Genomic DNA, 26,414 nt, shown 5'->3' with positions numbered 1-26,414 from the left:
GTGAAAGATTTTTTCAAAACTATTTGGCTGCTACAATAGCAATCTGATTGCATAAAGACCTTTAGCACAAACTCTGTGTTAACCCCAAGAAATTGCCTCAACTATTTCATTAAACATTACAATGTTAACAAAGCGTACTCCTGCCACTGGCAGAGCTGAAGTGCTGCATGTGAGACAGCCAAGAATGTATGCATGTATGAACACGGTGGAAATGAAATTCTTTTGTTCAGATGGTATGCTAGTTTGGAACTTGAATTGCTATATGTGGATCTGTGGAATAAGCATCCCCTGCATTTTATCCCTTATTTCCAGCCCTGCCATATTGTCATTTGGTTTTTGGCCTATCAGCCCAGTATTTGGCTTGCAGATTGCATGCATTGTAAAATGCATTTAGAAACTCCCAACACTGCACTCTTGGCAAAGCAGATAATGTTTCCCTTCATATTGCAATATCAATATAAATTCAATTTATTCTTTAGCGCTAAATGGCTGTTTGCCCAGTTAACGTTCACTTATTAAAGCCCCGCACGCACTCTATGGTCTCACACACACACACAAGGCCACACATTTTGTAATTTTCCCTCACTTTCAACCAGAGACAAGAACTACACAGTCGTCTTGGAGTCTCCAAGGCTGCTACTGTGACAGGCAGTGGATATTTTGTTCCCCAAACACTCACCACATATCAGGCAGGGTCATGGCCTGCTGGAGACCTATGTCTCTCACTGTCCCAGCCAGTGCCAACGGAGGGCAGCATGGCCCCTGACACAGTCCTCTGGGAGGTGTTACTATGACATAAGGAAGTCTCTACAGCTCACATGTCCTAGCACTAGTCACCTTCTCTAAAAAGTCTAACCACTGCTGCTTAGTCCCACAGATAAAACATGTTCATAGTGCTGTAGCACCACAACCCCTTTACTCTATCTGCAGGAGAAAAGAAAACACAAGAAAAGCAAGGGCTGAGGTAGGGTTTGGAGGGCAAGCGCTGCAACCTCAGAGCACTCATGGGATATTAGGCGGGGTTTCCAGCCCAGCTCTGCCACTGAAGCTTGTCGGCCTCGCCCCTGCGATCACGCTTCTCTTTTCTGGAACGTGTGCGTCGAGCCAGGAGTTTGCCGAGCTGTCGGGGTGTCTAAGTTGGAATTTCAGTGGAAGTGAAGTCCGTTCCCCTTCAGTCGTTTGGCCTGAGGCTTGAAATTATAGAGTCTGTATCCGTAGTCCTTTCTGGGGTGCATCAATAGCATATATAGCCACCAGGCGATTGTGTTGCATGTTTTCATTATGTTTGTCCGTCATGCTGATGGGGGCCAGTGTAGACATACATATGTTGTTCATATAGGCACCTTGAAGGATCTACTCTGTTTGAATTTTCATTTTTCATTGCACAAATTGCTTTGACTTTCATGACAAGTCAATCACTAGTAATAGCTGCTGTGACATTTTTCTTATATAAAGTAATTATTGTTTCGGTGTTTATGGTGCCTACAGACATGACATGTTTTAAAACTGCTATACGTCTTTAAGAAAGAGGCAGGTGCTATGGGTAAATTGTGGCATCCATTGTTGAGTAGACTGATGAAAAATAAAATAAACTGAATTAATGAGTCTAACAACAGAAATGTTTTGGCTGTTAAAAAACATTTAGCTGCCAATTTTTTTTCCTACATAATATTCCCTTTGTTCTTTGTTCCTTCTCATTATGGACAATAATAGTGAGAAAACACAAGGTTATAGACTGATTATGTAATGCAAGTGTTGGTCCAAAATGATTTTGAATTGTAGCCGAAGGAGGTTAATTTTTAATTTTTCAAATTGGGCATCAAACTGGATGAACAGAGGGGGATTTGATAAGAGCTATGCCACAGATTTTTCTCTGTAATAATGTCTCTGACTTTTTGTGTCATTTATGATATGAGCTACCCCAAATTACAGAAAGGTCTTAAAACACTACACAAGATTTCCTTTTTAATGCTCAAGAAATGCAGCATTGTATAGCTTCCGCAGTGCACTGGATATGTCTAATCCCAGTATCAGGTCACACTTGTGATAGTGTGATACAATGAATCATTTGGAGTAAAAAGAAATGTTACCTCAATTCCTTTCTGCCTCTTCAGCATGCAGCCATCACACTGAATACGCACCTTCTCCGTCTTTGCCTCCACGCCGGTCGGCACGTTGGAGCACCACTCCATTTTAAGATGGCTGCCAAAAATGGCGCAGTAGTTTCTTTGTTTACTCGCGAGATGCTCTGCTATGTTCCAGTTTAATAGATTGGACACAGCTGCCCCATGGTTCGGCTCCAGCTTTCAGCACCATTATGACGGAAGTCCAGAACAAATCCACTGCACATTTAGTTGTCAGCGCGTTGTCATGGAAAAGAGATACCTCTATACAGTAAGTGAATAATGTTCGAAAGAAAATGAGTCGTGCCCTTTTTGTACAGTTCTTAGCGCTCCTGGTCAGTTTCGGACCACACTTGATTGGCGCTTTAGGACAGAGCAGGAGGAGGAAAAAGATTTCTTTCTCTCCATTTTAGAAAAACTGAAAATGATCTGTCAAAGGCAATGATACAAGGCTATGTGATGGATGGGTTTGTCTTACTCTGCCTCTCAATCTTTCTCTCCTTCCTTCACTGCCATTCTTTCTGTTTCCTTTCTCTGAGGAAAGCCATTATTTCCATCACCCTCCACATTTCAGCCAAATTCGCTGTATCTGTCCATGCTTGGCCAAAGGGAAGAAAAAGCCATTCTGTCGGAGTTGAATTTCATTTCCTTGTCTGCACATACAGTTTTTTTATGATTTGTTCATGGTGTGGAATTACAATGTGATATTATTTTACGGGTGCACACAATATAGCAAGGCGCTGCTGTGACTGCTGTTATTGAAAATTTGATTCTAATTAAATTTGTGTACATGCATCTCCCCAGAGATAGCCGGCTGATTGTGGAGGTGTATTTTTTGTCGGATGGATTTAAATTAAACCATAATGGCAGCTCCACACTGGACCACCAGGAACCTTCCTGGTCCATCCATTTGGAATAGATTAACTGGTAAAGGTATCAAGGAAACAACTGCACATTAACAGGCCTGATTAACACGCCAGCTGAGTGATATCACACAACAGTGAACCTCCTCCTTGCCTGGGGTCTGTTATTTTCTTCGCGTGCAAAGAGCCTTGCCACCAGAGGAACACTGAACCTTAAAAAGTAGAACATAATCAACCGGTGTAGCACTGGCCTGCACCCTGCGCATTGCTATCTCATTGTGTCTGACAGTTGTGCTAATGACATTTCACGAGATTAGCTTTTCACTGTGGTATTGTTACTGACTTGCTCTGTGTGTGTGTTTGTGTGTGCCCCTTTCTCCATTTAAGACCCAGGCCCTCCCTCAACCCTCCCTCTCTTTTTTCTTCCAAACCAGCTTTGCTTTCACTACAGTACTCCTCTTTTTTCACCCGGACCTGTTATTAAATCTCATAGCAGTTAGTTGATTTGATCAGTGTGTGCTGTAACGTTGTTTACCCCAGTGGGACCCGGGTGTTATAGACATACTCATCCCTCTCACTCTCTCGCTCTCTCTTGCCGTTTCTCCCCGAGTCGTGCAATAAAGTAATTTCTCTGGGGAAACTGAAGCCATCTCTTAACAGGATGGAGCACAATGCGTTCAGGCTTAGGTATACTGGTCCATACTACAAGCACATTAGGTACAAAAAGCTGGAGCTTATGCACAATGTCCGTGCTAGTAGTTCTCTGTAGAAGCCTGGTGTCCTACTCCGTGTTAATATAGGATTGAACTGATGCAGTACCTCACACAGACAAGGGCTGGCTCGAACAAAATGAAAACTCAAAGCCATAAGCAAACGCTTTCTGTTTATTTGGATTTGGATGTTGAGGATGACTCAAAGCAATCAGAGCCCAGAGCCCTGGATCACCACGCGGCCCCGCCTATATGTGCCCACAGCAGATGGTGGCCAGGGGCAAGAGGTTCTGGTAGGCACATTATTGCTGCCTACTATTGCGAGATAGTAGAGTGCACATAATGACAGATGTCACTGTTTGCCATGTCCGAGAAAATGGCTGATACGCCAGCCAGAATCAGACTGCCGTCTCTGCTGCACGGACGGAGGAGGACAAGTATATATTTAGGCCTGATGTGCCATGATTTTATCTTCCTCTCTTCAATACACTGATTCTGACATGTCTGCAACATTCAGAGGTTTGAGAAGGGGGAAAGATCCATATAGCGTTGCAGTGCATGCATGTGTGTTGTCATGTGTGATTGTGCAGGAAGAGCAGATGGATAGCTGCTTCAAATCCTGAGAAAAGCTTTACAGGGCAGGGATGAAAATAGACGGTCTTTCTCAATTACAGTACAGTATCGAAAAAAAATTCCAACAATTTCCTGTTAAACATAGCACAATATCACTTCTATGACTTTTCACAGCAAAAAGTACTATCTTTGGACATTTCATAGACCAAACATTAAAATAATCAGAAAAAGATTTAACAGATTAATGGATAATCACAACAAGTCCCATTCGGCACATAGTTGCTTGTGACTTGCAGTGAAACTCAAATAAAGATGGCGTCCTTCATGTGTACATACAGTTAGACATGCAGACTCATGTGTATAGGTATGCATGTGTGATTGCACCTTTGTCTGTGTCTGTGCCACATTCCACACTTACAGTATGTGGTCCATATGCACGGATGCCGCTTACCGTACAAAATAACCTTTCCCCAGCCAGCTTGACAACAAACACAGAATGGCTTGGCACGACTCAAAAATTATTTATCTGGCTCCCCTCCTCTTCTCCAGCATGGTTTTTGTCGAGTCAGAGGAAACCATCTGCTGCCCGGTGATAATGGGCGACCAGGGAGGAGGGGACTGGAAATGGGAAGAGCAAATAAAATTGAGAGAAAATGGCAGGCGCTGTCCCAGAACTTGCAGTACCTTCCTGCCTACCTGCAGCAAGTCTGCCATCTTAATAAACATCCCCTCTGATATCTCCTGGCTTCTATGAGTGTGTGTGCACATGTATTATCACCTGCTGTGTGTGTGCATACACGCTTGTGTTTCCAGTGTGTATGCGTCTCTGTGTGTACTTCCTATCTAACCTTGATCATTTTCAAGTCAGGATTGTTCCTGAGCCTGGCTGATATGCTGTCAATGTGATGGCGCTGACTAAGAACCTTTTTTTTTCTTTTTTCCTGGTGCACTAAAACTGTGACAGATGGATTGCCTTTCAGCACAAGAGATTCTTCCTGTTTTTTTCCTCTGTTTTGGGTAAATGGGTGGGAGTATTAATGAGAGAATATTATGAGGCAGGTGCAGGGCTAAAGGAAAGCAAGAGAGTCAATGCCGCGAGTTAATGAGGAGTTGCCTGTATAGAGGGGAAGGTAAAGCATGGCTGGAGAGGAAAACAGTAAAGCACACAGTATGGAGGAGGAAAAACACTCATTTAAAACAAATACTGGGCTATAGAAAGCAACTCCTCACCTTGAAAATGGTCAAAATTTTCCCTCTCCCAGTCTCCAGGGCTCTCAGATGGAATTGAGCGCTTAGGGCATTCTCTGAGTAAACCATTTCAGTTTTCTCTTGTCTGAAGTCGACATGTTGCGCTGGACAAAAAGACCTGACAGTCTGTCTCCCCTCTAAACCCAGCTTCATACTCTCACTCCATCACTGTGTTTTCTACTTTGCCTTGAGATGTTTCCATTCGTTTTTTTTTCCCTTTTGCCCCCAGCACTTACAAACTGTCAGATAACTTTCAGTATGGATTTATCAAGTAAGTGACACTCTTTGAATTTGTCTGCTATTGTGGAGTTGTTTATGACAGAGCAGATGTTGGGCTGCATCAATACCATGTAATGTCTTTAAGTGTTAAATGCCTTGTAAAGCTGTGGTAAATCCATCTTAAAACAGCGAGGGTGAATTTTCCCACAAATGGGATTGATCTGATATGTAAAGCTGCACATCAATTCAGTGTGAACTGAATTGCTTGTATTGCATTTTTGTCGTGGTGTGGTCAGCCTGCACTCTTTCGGGGCTTTGTCAACACAGCTGTTGGAATGCATGATGGCATGCTTGATGAAGTGGACGGCAGGTCAGGGAGGATAATGGAATTGAGGGATGGAGGGAGGGATGGAGGGATCAGCCAGGAGGACACAGGAGGGGCCTGGTGACCAGGTCTTTTCTATTAACTCAGGAGGCTGGCTGGGGCGAGCAGGAGAATCAGGCTTGGCTCTGCCCTCTCCCTGCCTGGTTGTTAGACCGAGCGTCCAAACTGCAGATAGAAAGAGGCGAATATTGCTCAGGGGTCCAGTGGTGATTGACCCTGTGTTTTCATCAGCCTGGGCTTGTCTGATAACATTCCTTACTCCCCTACCAGAGCAAAATATTAGAGATGTGGGCGCAAAGAACGGCTTAGGGAATTTTTAGTTTGGTTTGGTGAAGTTGCATTGGTTTTACCCCCATACACACATTGTCACCAAGCTTTTCATTTTCTTTTTAGAAATTACATTTTTTTTCTTTTCTCTCATCCTTGCAAAAGGATTTTTTATTTACTCTATTTGTCGTATTTGTGTTCAGAATTTTATTATCTCACTTGACTGAGCACAATGTTTAATTCATTGCAAAATTAAGATATACACAGTCTCAGGGGGAAGGATCCGAATTTGAAAGTAGCCCACACTAGAAAGTTAATTGTTATTAGTGTATAAATGAGAAATATTGGTCTTTTTGCAAAGGCTCTTGAGGCCATGAACAAGATTTTATTTTCCTTGTTTCCATTATATATAGGCTGTAATCAGCACTCACTCACTGCTAATTGTGTGCCACGCTCCATCATTATAGCTCGATTCAATGACTTAAAAAAACAGTGCATGATGTGCTGAATTTTTCTTTCAAGCTATAAAATGAAATGTTTAACCACAGTGGGTGATAACACAGATTTTATGGTTATTTACAAACACATTACTTTGTATGGGATCTAAATTTATGGCGCATAGGATATTTTTTAGGGTTTTTGTTTCTTCTCATGTGATGCTTCAATCAGACATGTTGTTTATCATTGCTGTGCTTTAGGTCTCGGGTCTTTCTCCTGGAGACAGCCAGACCCCAGGACTGCTGCTGGCTCCAGGGGTGAGGTGGGGACAGACGCCCATCAACCAGCTCACACCCTGGGATACAGATGAGCCCCCTGCCAAGCAACATCGAGACAGCGAGCCCACCGGTAATGAATCACACACACAGCATTTACATATTGTACACGTACACTGACAGACACATACACATATTCACTGGTTCCACTTTATATGGGTTTATAGTGATGTCAGGTTGCCTGCACGCAGCAGATGTATGCATGTACATGATCCACACACTTGCACACATACTTATGTGCTTCACCCCAGACGGCTCTGGTCAGCTACACTAGCATGCAATGCTAATGAGACATCTTGGCTGCCTTGCCCTATATAAAATACATGCTTGTCTCCACAACATGCATACTATACATATCCAATCATGCATAATTAACACCAACAAACACCATCTTTGCATAAACCAGCTTAATTATGCACATTAATATAGGAATGTCAGTGTGATATCAGGAAGTTTAAAAAAAGAGAGAAAAGTATTAATCTGTATTGCATATTCACAAGGTTTCCAGTCCCCAACTCTGCTCTCATTTTATTGTCCTTGTTAATGTTATTGTGTCACTAACTGAAGCTGATTTAGTCTAAATTAAACCTATGTAGAGAAACTCTGAAAGTCCTCTAAATGATCTCCACCAGGTTTAATTTAAATGTCAACCTTATTCTGTTTAAGCCCCTTTAAAATTTGTACAGAGCACTTTGCAGCGCAGTGTGCACACCCGACATTAACGAGTTAAGCCAATGTTGAAGTTTTTTACTCTTATTGTAATGAACTCACCCAGAATGGCTCTGCCCTAGAGCAGTTAATTTCCTTCCATTGCTCTGCTGGCCTCTGCCTCCTGCTCATCACAAATGTGTCTCATTTAAGAATAATACTGGCACAGAGCTTGTTCCACTGGAAATTCCAGCTCAACAAATCCAGATTGTAGACAGCTGCTACTCTGTGGTAGAAAAGCATCATGCTCAAAACATGTTTCAGCCCTTGCTACTGCTTGTACACTTGCCTCCTAATTATAAATTGCGTACCTTACATATAGATTGGTTCGTGGATTAATTATTAAACAGTTTGATCATTTACCCACGAGGAGTGTTTCTGTAGCTGAAACCATTTGAGGCGCTCTTATGATGGAAGGATGCAGCTGTAATAGGATCTTATGGAGCTCTGTTTTTGCCTCCTGCGGTGGTGCTCCCCCCTGCTGCGTGGCCACTGCCTCCTGTGGTGCATTGAGGGTCTGGCTGATTTGGCCATGGTGCTCTGGAGGTCTTATTATTGTGTGCAAGTGAACGAGGTGTCACTCCCTGCCCTCCTCCTACCACTGCAGCTCCCACACCCACACCACAGCTTGGAGTGAAGCGTGAGGAGAGTGAGATGTCACCAACCTAGCACGCTGTCGCATATGACTCTCAAATCCGAGCATAGTGTTGCATATTGATTTGCGTGTGTGCGATATTACAAACTGTGACTGGCGTTTGCAACGAAGCCAGCTCCTCTCCACACTTCAGTGAACTGTGTTGCCAGAAAGTTGTGTGCCAACTGTGCCAGAATTAATCAACGGTTTCTTTCAACAGAAACTTCACTCTTGTGTCTGTTTAAAGAAAGTTTGTCTTTGAAAAAGAAGTTTTGTTTCAACTTAAGTTTCTTTGTACAAAAATAGTTCTTTTTTGATGCTATGCTTTACACTTAAGTAAATTGTGGAATAAGTAAATAAACAGGAAGTGGAGTATTTTAAAGGGAATGTGGCTCTTTTGAAAATCTCAATTCTGAGGTACAAGACGGCAATAACAGCCACTGAATACATTTAATATTAATGCAATAGCATCAACTTGTTTGCTGCAAAGGTCTATGAGTGTAGGTCAATGTTGGGTCGTGTTAATGAAATTGTTTGCCTAATTAGTTATGTATTTTTCAGGCAAAAGATTGAAGGACAAAGACAGAATTGGAGGGACGATGCTATGTATATATACCAAATTCTTCCATCACTGCATTAAAATGAACATTATAAGATGTGGAATTATTATACTAACCCATTTGATTAGAAGTCTTTTATCAAGATGAGCCACAAAAGAAGGGAAATGAAATACAGTGTTGGTGCCAATTAGCTCAATGACACATGAATTATGAACGGAACTGGCTTCCCCTCTGGAGCCTTCTATTCCCACCCTCTTTCTTTCTTTTCCTCATGCTGTCTGTCTTTATCTCTCCCTCCTTCTCCATCCCCCTCTGCCCAGACTATTATATCAGCAGGGCTAGTATCATGAATAATGTGGGCTCCTTTTTTCTTTAGCTTTTAGCATGCTGAGACTTAGCCTTTGGCCCCTTGGCAGACTGGTAGGCTATTTTTGGAGCTTGGACCACGGCAGGAGGAGCTAGAGATGAGGGAGTAGGAACGAATAAGTGAGGGAGGGAGGCAGCCTTCAGGTCCAATATGGCTGCGTCTTCCCAGCACAGCCTCAGCATCTAACGCCTCGGGGTAGAGAAATGATTGGCTCAGAGTGTCTGGGTAAACACAGAGTCCTACACAGATAATAATGTCGACTGCTTTCATGTTCAGAAAAGCATTTGTTCATCTTGTAGCAACATCTCTTAATCTCGTATATAGTATTATAATCTTGTATATAATATATTCTTGGTCTCAAGTTGAATCAAGTTGAATGTTGAATACTTTGAAGATGAGTCAAAAGCAAACTTGGACTGAAGCTGAGTAGCAAACTGACAGTTGTGGTGTGGAGAGGAACAGACTCAAGCTGGAATCTGTCTTCTCACACTGTTTTCTGTCTCTATTTGATCATCTAATACCAGACTTAAAATCAACACTTTGCCCTTGTTTTTGGCTTTGTCTGCAGCTTACCAAAACACTGCAAATCAGTCAACAGTATAGAAAGACCACATTTACATGGTTTTATAGTGGATATGCAACTGATTAATCGCTTTCTTTTTGCTCATCTGTGTGTTTCTTTATCTATAGGTCCGACCTGGGCTGCACCAGTTGCAGTGGTAAGCCAGCCCAGCCTCCTGCCCCACACCTATGCCCTCCCCCAGCCGCCCTCTTACAACCACAGTGTGACTGCGCAGTCACCCATCATAGGAGTAACCCCATCCATCCAGGCAACGGTACCCCCACAACACCCTCTCATGACCGCCCACTTCCAGCTGACGCCACAGTCAACCCAGCAGCCGCCCTCTATGGTTCTGAGCATGCCCAGCCAGCCTCCGTACCCCTCCGCTCAGCCCTCAGTTGCACCGTCTGCCCTCACTGCCCAAGCCAACCAGGTGGTTCATCCAAACCCTCACAGCGTGATGGGCAATGGCCATTTAACCTCTCACCCTGGCCTCATCCAGCCCCCCACCCTGCCTCTGACCAATGGACAGGCAGCAGCAGCTGCAGACAATCAGGATGGTCCTAATGGGCTGCAAATGCTGCGAACAGTCGGGATGGGAAAGTACGAGTTCAGTGACCCTGGACACCCTAAAGGTAAGCACAGACAGCCTCAGCTGATGTTTGCCCTTCACAAGCATATTTGTAAGGTTTTTTAGAATCACTCTCTTCCAGATATGGAACCTGTCATGACTTGACTGTGTAAGGCTAAATCAAAGCAGATCTGTTCAGCTGGCAACCTAAGCTCAGAAGTGAATCCAAGCCAGGGAGGTGTTGGGTATTAAATCAATGTACTCTTAGCTCTCTATTCCATGTGACCTCCCCTTATGTGGGGCAGTGCTGGAATGAAACGCATAGGCTTCTGCCCTCTGTCTGTATACCAGAGCAGTTTTGGATGCCAACAGTCATAAACAAGGCCACAAACACTCAAGCAAGGGGTTGTTAAAATACAGCTTGCAACCAGAGCCAATTCACTTCAAAGCTGTTCCAAGGTCGCGGAGAATGGAGGCGCACCTAAAGCAGGAGTGAGATGTCTGCATCTAAAAACCTGTAATAATGCCTATAGTGGATTCTTTGGAAAGAGAAACATGTTGTGCTGATCTCATACTGCTGTACAACAGCAGCATCTGCACTGATGTGCTCTGAAATTGGTTAAAAGTGTGTCAGGTTTCTCTTTTCACCCCTATTGCAATACTCACAAGGCCTACTAAACACAAGGCAGGAAGAGCTTTCAGTCCCTGCCCTCACATCTCTCACAAAATCGTTTGAAGCCTTGTTGACTTGTGCTGTGTTTGTGAAGGTGCTTCACAGCTCCGACTCATGCCTGAGTCTGCAAGCTGTAAATTGGTGTTTGGTTTAACCTTGGAGTTTATGACGCAGGGCACAAGAAACAGATGTTCGCAATTCCCCGACCAATTTTCACATTTAATGAAGCTTTTAATTTAGGTTTAGATTGTTTTCTTTTTCCTGACTCATTTTGATCAATAAAATGTGTGCAAATTAACTTGTAGATTGCAAAGAAGCAATTATTTTGGAGGCTGCCTGCAATACATTGAAATGAGACTGCAGGTAGAATTGGAAATGGATAATTAGACGGGCTCATCTGCTTGGTCCGGTCTCTGTCGAATGGTAGCTTCTTAGCTTCTGTGTTGAATAGACTGTCGCGACCCATTAAACATGTTCATGTCAAAATTTATTGACCTTCCTCTAACAGACCAAAGAAAGAGTGTGATTGGTATTACAGTGTTCCAGTTTCAAAAGTACAGAGCCTTTTATATAGAGAAGGAAAACAGTGTCGGATTTTTAAAGTTCAGCAATATTTTTTTTATTATGATAACGTTCATATATTCAGTTTTCATGGTTACAGCTTGTCTGCTGGTGTATTTCAAGGGCAGAAGGGAAAACATCCCTGTATCAAAGTCTTGTGTTGGCCTCAATGAAGGTCAAACGGCAAGTAGAGGCACTTGAATCTCACGTCTCCTCAACCAGTTTAGCTGTTTTTTCATCCCTGCTTGGCATTGAATAGACATTAGCAAGCATGTCATTGGAGTAATATCGCAAGGACGGTGGAAATAGGTAGAACATTGAGCAGCAGTAAATTAGTGGTCGTGATGCCTCTTCAGCAGCCTCCTGAGTGGCGAGGCAGACCTCTGACAGGTATACGAAACTTTGCTGCTGTGATCACAATAATGCTCTGCCCCTCAGTCTCTGCCCACTGCTCTCGTTCTGCCTGTGCTTTTCTGTCTTTCAGATTATCTCTCACTTTCTGTCTTTTTTCATGCTGTCCTTCCTTTCTCTGGGCTTTCTCATTCAGTCCAAGAGATCACTAATCACAAGCTCCCACAGGTCTTACATATTCTGCTTTAAATCATTTAACACTGCATATCCGTGTGGCAAGGGTACCTACTGCCCTGCCATAATGGCATAGTGTAAAATATGGAGGGTAAGCTCTTGCAGCTTATATTCTGTTACAATTATCTTGGACCTGCTGTTGGCGCTTTTCTTTTCTGCTTGGACAAAAAACAAGCACAAATACTGAGCACTATGCTCAACAATATCTGCGCCCTGCTACCCTGAGCTGGGACAGAGTTGGCGCTGGCACGTCATTTGGTGGGTGCCCTGTGAGCCCACTGAGGGAGGGAAGCATTCGTAGTGGTGCAGCAGTGGAGGCGGCTTTTAAATCACAATGTTACGATTATAAAGACTCAGTGGTCGATGACTGTCAGACATCATCGATGGATGATGTCATTGTCCGTTGACCCAACCCTATTTCTGAATCCCTCAAATGGCTGAGGTGAAAATAAGAGGGTTAGCAAATCTGGTTCCAAGTCAGAGATTGTGCGTTACACACACACCTGGCATAAAACTAGGCAGCAAATAAAATCATAGCGTCCACACAGACAGAGAACATGCTTTATTTCTTGTTTGTTTGCTTCTCACAAAGGCACATCCACACAGGCTTTGTTTTTTTATTTTTTGATATTTATATTGTTAAAGTGCAGTAAAAACCCTGGTATACTACTGGAACACACACAAACTGGACACCAGTGCACTCCCACAGGGTGAACCTAGGCAGGGCCTCTGTGGTAAAAGCCAAAAAAGGGAATAAATGAGCCTAAACTCACACAGTGGCACTGGCTGACATTTGACACACTTTGCTTGAATAGCTGATGAGTTATCATCCTGATAGAGGTCCGAAAAATAATATATCCCTAATAATAAATAATGATAAATACAGAATAGTTATTATGCTGGTGGTCATTTAAACTAAGAGAGACTACTTGCTGCGGTCAAATGGTGGTCATGCGTCTCAGCCCAGAGGGTTTTTAGAGGTGATTATTAGACAAAATGGTTTAAATACTAAAGCAATTACTTAAGTGATTGTGTTACTGCATTAAAAAAAAAAATAAACTGGAGCCTCTAGACACAATGCTAGTGCGTGCTGATGTGTATAGGAGGTTTTGTTGCTTTTTGATGGCAAAGGCCTGGATCTTGGAGTAGCTGACAGAGCTCTTCCCCCTTAATCCAGATGCACGACAGGCTGCTGTGTGCGTGTGTGTGTGTTTATGTTTGTATGTGTGTGCAGTTGTACTTTTTGGGTGTGACTGCATGGATGTTTTGTCAGATGTCAGCCTCACAGCCTTAAAGCCAAACACCACAGTGACAGAAATCACACTCCGTGTTTGATTTGGCTTTGCCTTCAAAGGGAGCAATTTGTCTTCGCTCTGCATCAGTGGGCACATCAACAACTGTGCTCTCCTCTCTCTGTGGGTGTATGTGTGTCTGCCTAGGTATTTGTCTGAATTTCTGTTTACAGTATATACTATACGTGTTTGTATATGTCTGTGTAAATGCCATATGTTTATGTGTGTGAGTGTTTGTATATGTCCGTGTAAATGCCATATGTCTGTGTGTGTGTGTGTGTGAAGATTCACACAGAGCAGCTTGAAGGCAGCTTTAACCTCATCACCTACTGAGATATGCCAGTCACCAGGCTGTGATCTGCCTACCTGGTTTCTCCATCCACAGCAGGGCTTTTCATGATACCTGCCTGTCAAAGTGTACAAATGAAACTCCACTCCTTCTTGTCAATTGTTAATTTCCTTCACAACACCTACTCGTCACTCATTTTTTATTGTCTTCCCTTTGTTTCTATCAACTGCGGATAAAAACAGAATCTCACCAAGCTTTTCGAACACTTAAATAATCTATCCACATAGCTCGAGTCACAGCTGTCAGCACATTTTGTGAAATGTGGGAATACGGGATGACTGACATTGTTGTTGAGCAGAAAAAAAAACCAAAAGAGCGGGGCACAGGGGGAGGCGAGAGAAGGAGAGAGAGATACAGAGACGGGGTGAACATGAGCGAGAGGGAGGTGCTGAGAGCGGAGTCAGTGTGTGTCTATTGACCAAGTCATTAAAATCGATGGCTGTCTTGATGAATATCAGCCAGGAGAAGCCAGTGCCGTGCTCAGCAGGGATGGACTGCAAACGTGATTGAGCACCACTTAAAAGGCAGCTCACGACTGAAAAACACATTCATATCAAAAGGAAGTTATTATTTCCACATATCCTGTTTTAAGAATTACAGCTGTTACCTTTGCCAGCCACGCAAATGATGTTTTTGATGTTGTTTTCTCAGCCTAGCATGAACTGAGAACTGAGACAACTGTTAGTAGCTGCGTTGTGGTCGTGCAGCACACGGTGACGCTGAAGGCAATGCTGTATTTGGTGGTGAATGCCTTACCGTCACCGAATGTGTTGGAAGCTTTAGTTGAGATTGAAGTTTTGGGTCACAGACAGATCTGTCGGGCCACCTGCTGCAATACTGAACATGTGCTGTAGCTCCTCGCCTCTTTTCTCATGTCAAACATCGTTTTAACGCTTCCTTCCACCTCACTGGCCTTTACCGTTCCTGTTCTCTTCTTTCTCTCACACACACACACACACACACACACACACACACACAGACACGCATGTGGACACAGACGATCACATGCTTAAATGCACACAAGGACGGAACACACACTCACCACTGTAAGAGAGGGACACATGCAGACGAAGTCCTCCACCGTCACACACATCCACCAACACCCAGCCTCCTCTCTGCCCAGGAAGTTCATCTTCCAGTCAGCTCACATCAGCCATCATCTGGGGACCAAGCAGCTCTGGAGGTGCTAGCGAATGCAATTAAGATGCCTCGCTGAGTTAAGATCAGTGTTTTACTTCACTACAGCAAGACCGGCGCAGCCTCACATCCAGTGCCGCCTCACCTGTCCTCTGCTGTGACCGTTTCATCTGCCTTATCTGCCTTATTCAAACTTTGGCCTCAATAAGATTTTAAGTATGCATTCATTTGTGTTTGCTTCTGGACCAAGCATATTGGCTCTGCAGTATTACTGTCCACCTCGCTTATTTGTTCTTTGCACGTTATTGCTACTATATTACCACAAAGTGAGGAAATTATAGTTCACCAAATTAGTAGGCTACAAAGTCCAGCTGTGTGTGCTGGCGCTCTTTATTTAAGGAAGATAGCTGTGTCTTTTAGCGACATTATCATCAAACGTTGTTTTGGATAGTTTTACCTTGTTACCGGATTTGATGATGACATTTCATTAGTGGGCTCGATTGCATGCATCTCGCCTGAGAGATATCTGCCTATAGACTAAAGTAGCTTTAGTTATTAAGCAGACACAAAGCATACAGTATTATCAGTATTATTAGTGATGCATAAATATTCATTTTGATTCAACCGCAAGAATACTCTGCTAGCATGACAGGCCGTTCAAACCAGTTATTAAAAACACAGCCAGTTTGTGATAGCCGCACTGAGACCATTAATCATAGCAAGCACATTCATTAAACCCTCCCCTTTCCCCTCTCTTCCTCTGTCTCTGTCTCTCTTTTATTTGATAGAGTGCAGAGGATCTCAACTACATCCTCGCTGCAAATTATACAAAAGTACGCCTTCCTCTGTGACAAATATAATACTGAATCTGGTCTACGTTTTTTTTTTTTAAATTTCAGTTTCCAATATGCTGACTAGGATCAGTGTCTGCAGAATAAGCAGTGGTAAATTAATTAAAGTCAGTGCGGTGTTGTGCCGGGTGATTATCTTAAAGCTATCCACATCAGGATTAGCTAAAGCAGAACTGGGGTTATTATGATTCCAAAACAGGCTTAACTTGAAATATGAAATGCATGGATTTTAAAGTGATTTCATCCTCCTATATATTTCATGGCATTCCTTAATTCTAGGTAGCTCCAGTGGAAACCAAATGAAATTCACAAGAGCCGAGAAGGTTGCAAATTATTAATGAAGTTGAAATTTATTCCAATCACTGTGGACTGGAGTATGTGCAGGTAATTCTCTTAAATGAATATGTGTAGTAGCACAGTGATATGCCTATAAGTAACCTTGGCACACGAGTCCATATGGGGCCTACATATGAATGATATCGACTCAAACATCTCATTTTAGAATGGCAGGAGCGGTGTGGAGACTGCTGCGCTTTGTGCAGATGTAGCTGAGCAGCTGACTGACATTGTCTCTTTAAGTTTGCTAAGGATGGCTTCCATTGAGATGTCTAACTGTTTCTAGTACAGCTCTGGCTCTCAGGAGAGACCTGATAGAAGAGGGAGGGGAGGAGAGGAAACGTGAGGTGAGCAACGGCAGTGTGTCATAAGTGGAGGAAGGAAAGCTGCTCGCCCTCGTTCTTTCTCTCCCTCGTTATCGTATTTTAAAGGAGAGGAGCCCTGCCAGGAGCCCCATACATTATATCCCCCCACAGTTAATATAGGGACGGCGGATAGCTCATTAAGATTGATCATTCCTCGTCCACCTCCTCCATGCAGAACGTAGCACCGGCTTCATTAATCACCGGGATTTCAAGATAAAGCTCAGTGGCGGCGCAGTCGCAGGACCTGGAGCCTGACAGCTCGGCTCCTACATGCATAATCACAGATGCGGCGCAGCTAAGGAGCAGCCGCCCGGCTCGCTGCCACGCTAGAGGGGGCACTGTATCCACGCCTCCCTCCCTCCTCCATCCTCTCCTAAACCTATACTCTCCTCCTCCCCTCCTCCTCACCTGTCCTCTTCACTGCAATTGTCTGTCTGTTTCTTTGACTCAGCTCCACTCCCACTCCCAGCGTCAACCCTCCCATGCCTCCAGCCCCCCCCCACCACCATCATCCTAAAATCGACCTGCTTCCCATTCCTCCCCTTTCCTCTTTTCCTCCTTCCTTTTGCTCTCTCACCTTCCTTCCCCATCGTACCTGCCACCTGTTCCATGCTTCTCTAAGTTTTTTCTCCACCTCCCTGCTCTCTCTCTTTACTCCGTTGTTGCTGGAGCTAAGCCATTTCTCTAATAGCCTGGTATGTTTTTTTTTTTTTTGCTTTTTTTAGCCGGGTAATGCCTTGGTTGGCAAAGTGTGTGGGAGATTGAAAGTGGAAGATTTAAGGGGAGAAAGGATTAAAGAGGGAAAAAAACAGTCCAGTCATCCCAGATTGCTCATTTGCCTCTGACAGCTGGACAACGTTTCAGATGGCTGTTTTCATCTGAAACGCCCAATCAGACTGTCTCTTTTGCCTTATTACCTTCACAAATAGTCTGCACTTTTTGTCCAGAGCCTAGCTGTTTGAGAAAGGTAAGCAAATATTATTTATGACTCATTCATTCAAAGCATCTCCTACTGTTTGAGTTAAACATGTACAGACACTCAAGGTCCTGTAGTTTGTCTGCCAAACCTGTGATGAATGACAGAATAGAGGAAAGAATAGAGAAGTTTCATTCTCATTTTTTCTTATTACATAAAATCTAGATTGAAATTCACTTTGCTTGCTTTAATCATCAGGTCGGTGCTCACAATTCATCTCTATTCTCGTGGCAAGTAGGGTTTACAAGTTAAGGTCGTTTTCTTTTTTCTGCCATTCTTTCAACAAATTTGTTTTTGTCTGTCATTAAACTCTCTGTGAATGAGTTGAAATAGTATGATAAAAGTAATTTAAAATGAAATATCCAGCTTCTGTCACAATCATAGTATTAAGAATACAAACTTAACCAACTCAACCTAAAAATTGACAAATCTGAAATTGTTAGAATGTCTTTTTCATGTAACATGCTGTAGGGACATGTGTCCTAGATAACATACACGTTCCTCTCAAGTCAGCATTCTATCTTCCTGACTCCACCTTGTCTGGACGATGGTCAGCACATGTAAAGGTTAAGTCCATCTTTGGGGTACCCCCTCACATACCTGAAACCAGATCTTGCTTGTGGAATCCTATATATATGTGAAAGCTTTTGCTCTGTATTCTTTAGTCTCATCTATGCCTGTGATGTTAGACTCCGAGCTCGTAAACCTACATAAACTTCTTGAATGAATCTTGGACTACTCTCTTCATTACTACAACCACAGAAAAGCATCCCTACAGAAATGAAAAATAATATAAAAATTTTAAATATCCACTGTGTTCAATAACATCATATCATCCCATGTTTTATACAGTTACTGCACTGATACTGTACATCCTGTTGATAGTTTAATCTATAACAGTAACTCATATTTTGTAAGCAAACGTACTTCCACCACTATAGTTTTTAGCATTTTTAAGGAAAATTTAGAGCTCCATTTTAATCTTCTCATGTATTTCTGGGTTCCATGCAGATTAGCAAACACATGTGCAGAGCAATTGTGTTGCCTGAATTTGTGATGAAGTGTGACACTGTTGCTCAGAGCTGTAGTGTGGTGCATTGAGTATTCGGGAGAGGTCTCGGACTGGAACAGTGCCATTTGCCTACATGAAACGTCCACTGCCCTGGTTATGTGGGAGCAAATTGATTTGTGTGTCAAGTCATGTCAAAGTGAATGGTGGTCGCACCCCAAATGGGTCTGAATCTCAAGCACCTTGTGTCAGAGATCTTATATGGTAAAATTAATCGCCAAAAGTCAAATGTCGATGTGTTATTCTGCACATCAGCCATGAAATAGGCAGTAATGCATTATCAATGAGGCCCAGTGTAAGCACAGCAGATGTTACCAGGAAGCCAGTCAATAGCGGATGTTTCTCTCTAATGAGAAGACGTTAATTGCAACAAGGAGGGAACTCAGTATCCAAAACAGCAGCAGATGTGCCGCAACATCTCAGCAAAAAAGTCCAGAAGATGCTCAGCAGTATTAGCTGGCTAATGTTCACGGTGTCCTCGCTTATCTAAGTGGATAGTCAAACTTTTTCTTTACCCAGAAACTTTTAAATGCATGCAGGGCATCTAATAAATACTAATGACAGGACCAGACATTAGCAAGAATGCCCCCTCTCTCCAACTCATTATTCCACTGACTAGGAGTAGAGCAACAGGCTTAGCATGTGAAGATATATAATTCTTTTGTGACTTAGACAAATGATAATGGCCTGGATTGCAATCAAGAGATCTTTGTAGGCTACTGGTGCACTCCGCACGCTTGATAGACTTTAAGTCTTGCATGTAACGGGGCTGTGCCATTGGCCTATTATGTTTACAGAATGTGTTTTGCTGCTCAAGGCTGCATCTCTGGATTATAGTGTTGATTATCATCATAATTCTGCCACAGTAGTCATTGTTCACACTCTTCTCTCTCAACAACCGACATTGTTTTCTCACATAATTTACCTTATTGGAGTGCAAGACAAAGGGTATTGTACCAGAGAGTTAAAGTTATGTTTAAGCTTTACGAGGACACACTGGCGATATATAAGCGCTGGAGCATGCTGGACACAATCAGAATATGTGTGGCTCTCCGGTCGTCTAATAGATTGTTTTCTATCCCTGGAGAGAGCTAGAGAAAGAGAGAAGCAGATGGAAAGGAAGAGAGGAGGAGGAATGAAAGAAAGGACAGAGAAAGAAATCTGATGAAATGCAAAGATTACTCGCCCGACTCTGCTGTTGGCTCAGGGAGCTCATCTCAGGTGTGCAGTCTGCTGAGAAGTCTCCCACATACAACCTAACCCCACCACCAACCTTTCTGCTTGGGCTGCTATGACTTTCACAAAGTTACCCAGTAAACACACATTGTCTTCAGGGGGGGATGTGACATTTATCTCACGCTGCACTGGCGACATGGGAATTTTTTTTTGTTGTTGTTGTTCGTGTGTGTGTGTGTGTGTGTGTGTGTGTGTGTGTGTGTGTGTGTGTGTGTGTGTGTGTGTGTGTGTGTGTGTGTGTGTGTGTGTGTGTGTGTGTGTGTGTGTGTGTGTGTGTGTGTGTGTGTGTGTGTGTGTGTGTGTGTGTGTGTGTGTGTTGGTATGTGCACTGTAGTTGCATTGTCTTAGAGTTGAGGGTCAACTTGGTGGAAATGTAGCCTATGGAGGCAAGTATCACCCATGTGCAAAGCTTGAACGGAATGTACACAAACCAAAGTCATAAACACAGTCGAGGTGTAAGACAAGCTGGGGAGCATGTCTACATTCTCTCACACATACACTGGCATCTATGCTCGACCACTAGTACGTGCCTGGTTCCTGAATGTGAAGGGTAGCAGTGGGATCGGCACAGCTGATGCTGCTGGTTCCAGGTTGCAATTGGAGGCTGTGGTGGAGAAAGTAACTTAAAACTTTTGATTAGTACTTAAGTGGAGTTTGCACTTTGTTTTATTTAATGTGTATTTGCACATTGGATACTCAGAAAGGTAAAACAACTGTGCAGCTGTTCTCAGATAGACGTGCATAATTTCCATAGAGTATATTTTAAACATTTAAAGTTCAACCATACATTGTACTTCCCTAATGGCACCTGTACTAGTAGCCTTTTGAGGAGTTTTGTTATATTTGTGGTCTCACTGTTATGTCAGCTGAAAGATTGGTGTACCATTTATGCCAATATAACCTGCAAAGCTTGCACAGCTTCATTTCATCCTCCACAACAACAGCAGTGACTGGGCTCTGGGTCTTTTGTCTGGGTCTCTTTATCAGCTGGGACTTCTGAGTTGAAAACCTGTGAATCTGTATTCAGGTACCCTACTACTTTTGTGACATTTATTCATATAATGACTATGTTACAGACCTTGAGATACAGAGCTGCTTCATGCTGTGCCGACAAATGAAAATGTTCTCATTTGTAATTAAAAGAAATAAGGTGCAGATTGGGGTGTACAAGTGCAAAAACTGAAATATTGAATAATATATGAATTGTTTGGCTTGATAACACCTGGATTATTGTTGTAATGGCAGTAGCATGCTCTGCTGCCCCACAGTCTACCTCCTAATGGCATGTTTGTAATGTCTCTCTAATCACTGGCTCAGCTCCCAACAACAACTATGTGCCCTGTCTGCCCTGCCAACAGACAGCTTAAATATGATTATTATTTGAGTTTAGTTTTTCATGGAGAGTTTTGAAAGACAACATGGTTTGTTATGACTGTTTTCCACTGCCTGGGGTGATGAAAGTTCCAGTCAGGTGAAAACTCAGACTTTGGATGATGAAATACCAGAGTGTACAGGCTACCTGACAGAGGGCCTGAAGACAAGTTTGATATTTGTTTTAGTTGTGATGTTGTGGTTTAAGGTCAACTTTCATCCCCTGTGAGATCTTGGAAGAGGAGTGATCCAGCAAAAGTTCGTACCAAGCAGCTCTTGATTCTGCATGTTATTAAGTGTCACACACTCTTGGCTGGTCACATGCACAAGTGAATGCTACAAAAGAACTTGGACGCTAAATCAAGCCTCTCAAGGTGAATCACAAATGATACATAGTTTGCACAGATGCTCTCTGAAAGGTTGCATTCATACTGATACACAAGACCTGTGTTCAGATTATTCATTTCACTCAATTAGCCCTGTTTTTCCACCAGGGTTTAAACTGTGGGTTAGACAGAACTCTGGCCCTTGCAGTAATTTATATGAAATAGTGACTTAGCAATTTAATTAAAAGGGAAGATGGAGAAGTGTTGCACACCCACTCCGTTCTAATCAAATCCCCTCCAAGCATATAGTATGTTATCTACACCAGCCAGCGAGTCCTCATAAGCACATTGTTATTAGGATTATTCTCTTATGACATTGTCTTGCCCAAAGTCGTGTGTGTGTGTGTGTCTGTATTTGTGTGTAGGTACATTTGCATATGAGTTTTGGTTCTACATATGCATGGCTGCACGTGTGTCTCTTTGCATCAGCGCTCGTGTGCTTTTGCACGACAATGTCATCTGTTGTGGGGCCGATGAATTACTCAACCCAGAGCCGAGTTTGACAATGACGTCCTCCATAAAGCTTAAGCAGAATATTTGCTAATCTGTGATGATTCCCAGTCCACTTTTACAATTTCATGAGGAATACTGTAAAATAAAAAATAAAATAAAATAAAATAAAATCCATATTGGCATCTTGCCTCTTTGGCACTATGACAAATATACCAATCCACAAATGCAAGGCTTAAACTTGGCCTGAGTAATAAAAATTTGGCTTTTTTAAGCTTGCAGGCCTGTATTCCTTAAGCATTTTATCTCAGTTCCCAAAAGCAGTTCTTTATTCGAAGTAAGGAGTTCTTGGATTTTCTTTTCATAAAGCTTCTCAGACCAACTTATAATAAGGAACCCTTGCATAGAAAACTAAATGCCACAGTAAGATATTAGAACATTAAGACAGTCATCAGTCTTTGAGGTTTACTAATAGATAATCAATGGTGTTATCAACCCTTGTGTCTAAATCAAATGTTAGTTTTTGAAGAATTCCTAAACACTTGTGTAGCCATATTGTGTAATATTGGGCACAAAAAATGTTGTGCCCAATCAGAGGCTGTTGCTATGGGACAATGTGACTCCTTCCTCTTGTAAGTGAGAATCTATCTGTTCTCCACAGAAGCAATTCAGGCACAACGTTCAGGCAACATAGATAAGGTTACAATTAGCAACCCACTACCACTGTTAATTTTTAGGATAAGTTCTCTTGTTGTCTGTTGCGATTGGCTGTCATTGACCAACATCACAATAGGCTGTCAATTGACCAATCAGAGCCTTTATTCATACTGCACACCTCTGTCTGCTTCCAGTGGCAGAAAAACAGAGGCGACTGCTACTTATCATTGGAGCAGTTCATTTAACAAATTAGTTTATAATTAATAGTTAATTCAGTGTTCATCACATCTCATTAGTCCCTCTTTATGCCCCACTCACTTCATTTTCTGAACTGATACTCTATTCTGCTGTAAATGCCATTTTACCCTTTTCCACATATGCAGAACTTACAGAACCAGACAGACAGACAGACTGACTGAATTAGGAGTGGTAGTTATAGGAGTGAGTGGGCAAATGTGTCCGAGAAAAAATAGATTTTTGGGGATGTCTTGGTTGTAGACATATGATCTTTACAACATAATTCATGAAAACCTTTGTCATGGTATGTTGGTTAAAGTCCTGTTTTCCATCTTAAACATTCAATCGAGAATTATGTGCGTCTGTCTTGTGAGAAGCAGTGTGGTGGATGGAAAGCTTCGGTGGCTCATTTGTCGTGCGTCAAATTTCTTCACGTCTGATTCTTAGCAGCCTTGCCGTGCAATTTCGTTATGCCAAGCTGTCATCAGCTAAGCCTATATGTGGCAAATTGTGGAAAATATTGCATGTCCCGTGATAAACTTGGGCCAACTTAACAGACACCCCAGGTGGCAAGCATTGAGTTAACACTATTTTTAAAGCTATTTTCCAGTAGTAAAAGAGTTAAACATGAAAACAGTGTTTCCATTTGTGTGTCTCTGAATGTTTGAATGGGTGTTTTATTTCAGTGATGTTTGATGGAAAAAATACAAGCATGGCATGTTAATATATTTGGTCAGGATTGTCACATTAGTAGGTTGGCACTGTATTGACTTTCACATTTTGAGGAGGGCCAAAAACGGGTTTAAAAACAGCCAAGGAGGAGTGCTGCTCTGGTAACGATGTGCCAGAAAGCTATAAAGGGACCGCACACACACACACACACACACACACACACACACACACACACACACACACACACATATTCAGAAAGAAAATAGGTCCCCAAGTATATAAATCTATACATATCTGTGATGTGTCATTGGATTTTGGTAGCACTCAAGAACATTTGCACTTGCTCCTTTTTATGCTTTTGTGGTCCTTGACTTTCCAGTAATGTCAGCGGACCGGGTGACAAGTATCGGCACAACCAGCAATACCACGGTACAGCCTAATTGAGATCTGCCATAAGCGAAAACACAGTTTCTAGCCATGTTTTACAAAAGTGCCACTGATTCATTGGCAACATTTTAATTTGGAGGTGAAAACAAGCACCATGACATGATTTGTTTTTTAGATTAAAATGCTGTCAGCTGGAATAAACTCTACACCCCTTTGAATTATTTTGGAACAGAAGTCATGTCCCAGTTATTCTTGTGGTAGAGTTATTTCTGTGGTGCATCTGTTGTAGGTTAGACTCTTTCTATATTGATTGCAAAGAGGAAAGATAGATGTGCACACTTTACTCTTTTATTTTTGCCATTTACCAGGGTGAAATGTAGAAAAAAATTACAGAGCTATCATTGCAAAAATTAATCTAAAATATTTAATTCAAAGTTTAGTTTCCAAAAATCCAAAATAAAAGCAAATTATAAATGTTTTGACGCCGGCATTGACATTACAAAGGCTCTGTCGGCAAAATACTGAACATGCACCAAATCATATTGCAATTAGCTTTGATACATGTAATTCTGAAACTTCATCTTGTTTATGCCTTGCCATGCCTTGTAGAAACCGTGATTGACTGATCTGTTTGGTACTGACAGCAGGATAGACCACAGCAGTAAAAACACCATCACACTGAAAGATACTGACAGATGGAAAGATACTGTAAATGGTCACATTTTTCTGATGGAGCACTTTATGTAATTTGCTTATTGATATCAACATCATGGGGAATTCCTGAAATGTTTTTCAGTATCATTTTAGGTAACATAAGTACAGTAAAATATGTAGCATAATGAAAATAAATAAGTAGCACAGACAGGTTAAGGCTCAGAGTTCCTTAAGCAACCACTCTCCAAAAAAGACTCCTCCCCAACTCTTAAATTTAGCTAGTTTTAGAAGCAGTAACTCTGCTACAGTAAATCTTTTTTTTTTTCATATGAACTACAGTTTAAAATAGCTGCAACAGCCAGAGAGGGGATTCTTTGAGCTGTAATGCCGTAACCGCTGCACTGAATATAAATTCTAACCTCCTGTGAACTTTAAGCAGCCTGACTTTAAGCTACAGTACATGTATACACTACGTGTCTCTCTTCTCTGTCTTCAGAAGACAGTCAAAAGCAGGTTTTGCCGTTTCAGTATACATTGAAAGAGTCCGCAGCTTTTTGATATTTTGATTTGATGTTGCAGCGCTCAAATGAATAAACATATACGACACTGCTCTTGTTTGCCAGCCACAGTAGTGTCCTCTTGTTAAAACCTGTTTGAGGGAGTTTGACCGCTTGTCACCCACTGTCCCCCCTGTCCGGCTAATGAGGAAGTCACTGCACCAGCTGTGACCAGAGAATTTCTCTTCCTCTCACTATAAACACAACCACAAAGACCAAGAGAAATTGCACGACATCCTGTCATTCTGTTGCAGCAGGCCAAGTGATGCTCCCAGGGCTCTATTTGTTTATGTTCTTCCGTCTCTGAGCCTGGTCTTTGTATTTGCCTCAGCTTTGTTCTACCAGTGCCAGTTCTTTGCTGGCGTGTGTGTGTGTGTCCATGCGTATTCATCTGACCCCTGGACACAAGGGCACACATAGAGGTTTGAGTGTGCAGTGCAGGACAGAGCTGAACTGTGCTTTTTGCCATTCCAGGCTTTTTCCTGCATGTCTATTGGAGAAGACAACAAAGGCCCCTCTTTGAGGGGCACAAGTTCTCACTCTCCCTTTCCCCTATTCCTTTTCTCTGCCATAGTGTCTCCCCCCTGGCTCAGTCCAGGCTCCTTGACAGCAGTGCTGAGGCTCAAGCAGCACAGCTCAGCAGATTCGAGCAGGGGAAAAATAAAGCGCCCTCATCATGGACTATTGTGTAAGGCTATATGGTGCCACTGCTCCTTAAGAGACGGAAATCAGGACAGCTAGAGACTCGAGGGGTCTCAAGGATTTCTGATGCCTGAGCATGAGCTGATTTGCTGGGAGTAGGGACAAACTGTTGAGACGTCTCCAGAAATGAATGTGGCGGTGATTGTTAGAGGTATGTTTTAAGAGACTGTTTAGAGTAATGGTGCCTTTTTAAAAAGACTAGCTTGGTTAACACATGTGATCTGTAGGCTTTTATCTACATACAGCATAATTTTTTTCAGAAGATGGCAGACCGATGAGGCGTCTGATAGTGTTCGTGACATTTTGCACCTGTTAAAGCCTGACATTTAGCCACCATGGCTTTTGAAA

At 42.5% G+C, this 26,414-nt stretch overlaps 1 protein-coding gene across 1 annotated transcript in view; it reads left to right on the top strand.

Annotated features, from left to right (window-relative positions):
• The window catches only part of LOC139217865 (kelch-like protein 29), a 123,991-nt gene that overhangs the window by 22,282 nt on the left and 75,295 nt on the right, over positions 1 to 26,414 (top strand). Inside the window, exons 2-3 of the mRNA XM_070849346.1 lie at positions 7,087 to 7,234; positions 10,121 to 10,627. Coding sequence (XP_070705447.1) covers positions 7,087 to 7,234; positions 10,121 to 10,627 — 655 coding nt within the window. The remainder of the gene's footprint in view (positions 1 to 7,086; positions 7,235 to 10,120; positions 10,628 to 26,414) is intronic.

The sequence above is a fragment of the Pempheris klunzingeri genome, chromosome 18 (assembly GCF_042242105.1).
Source record: "Pempheris klunzingeri isolate RE-2024b chromosome 18, fPemKlu1.hap1, whole genome shotgun sequence".
NCBI classification, from domain to species: domain Eukaryota; kingdom Metazoa; phylum Chordata; class Actinopteri; order Acropomatiformes; family Pempheridae; genus Pempheris; species Pempheris klunzingeri.
This window is presented reverse-complemented; position numbering and strand designations above follow the sequence as displayed.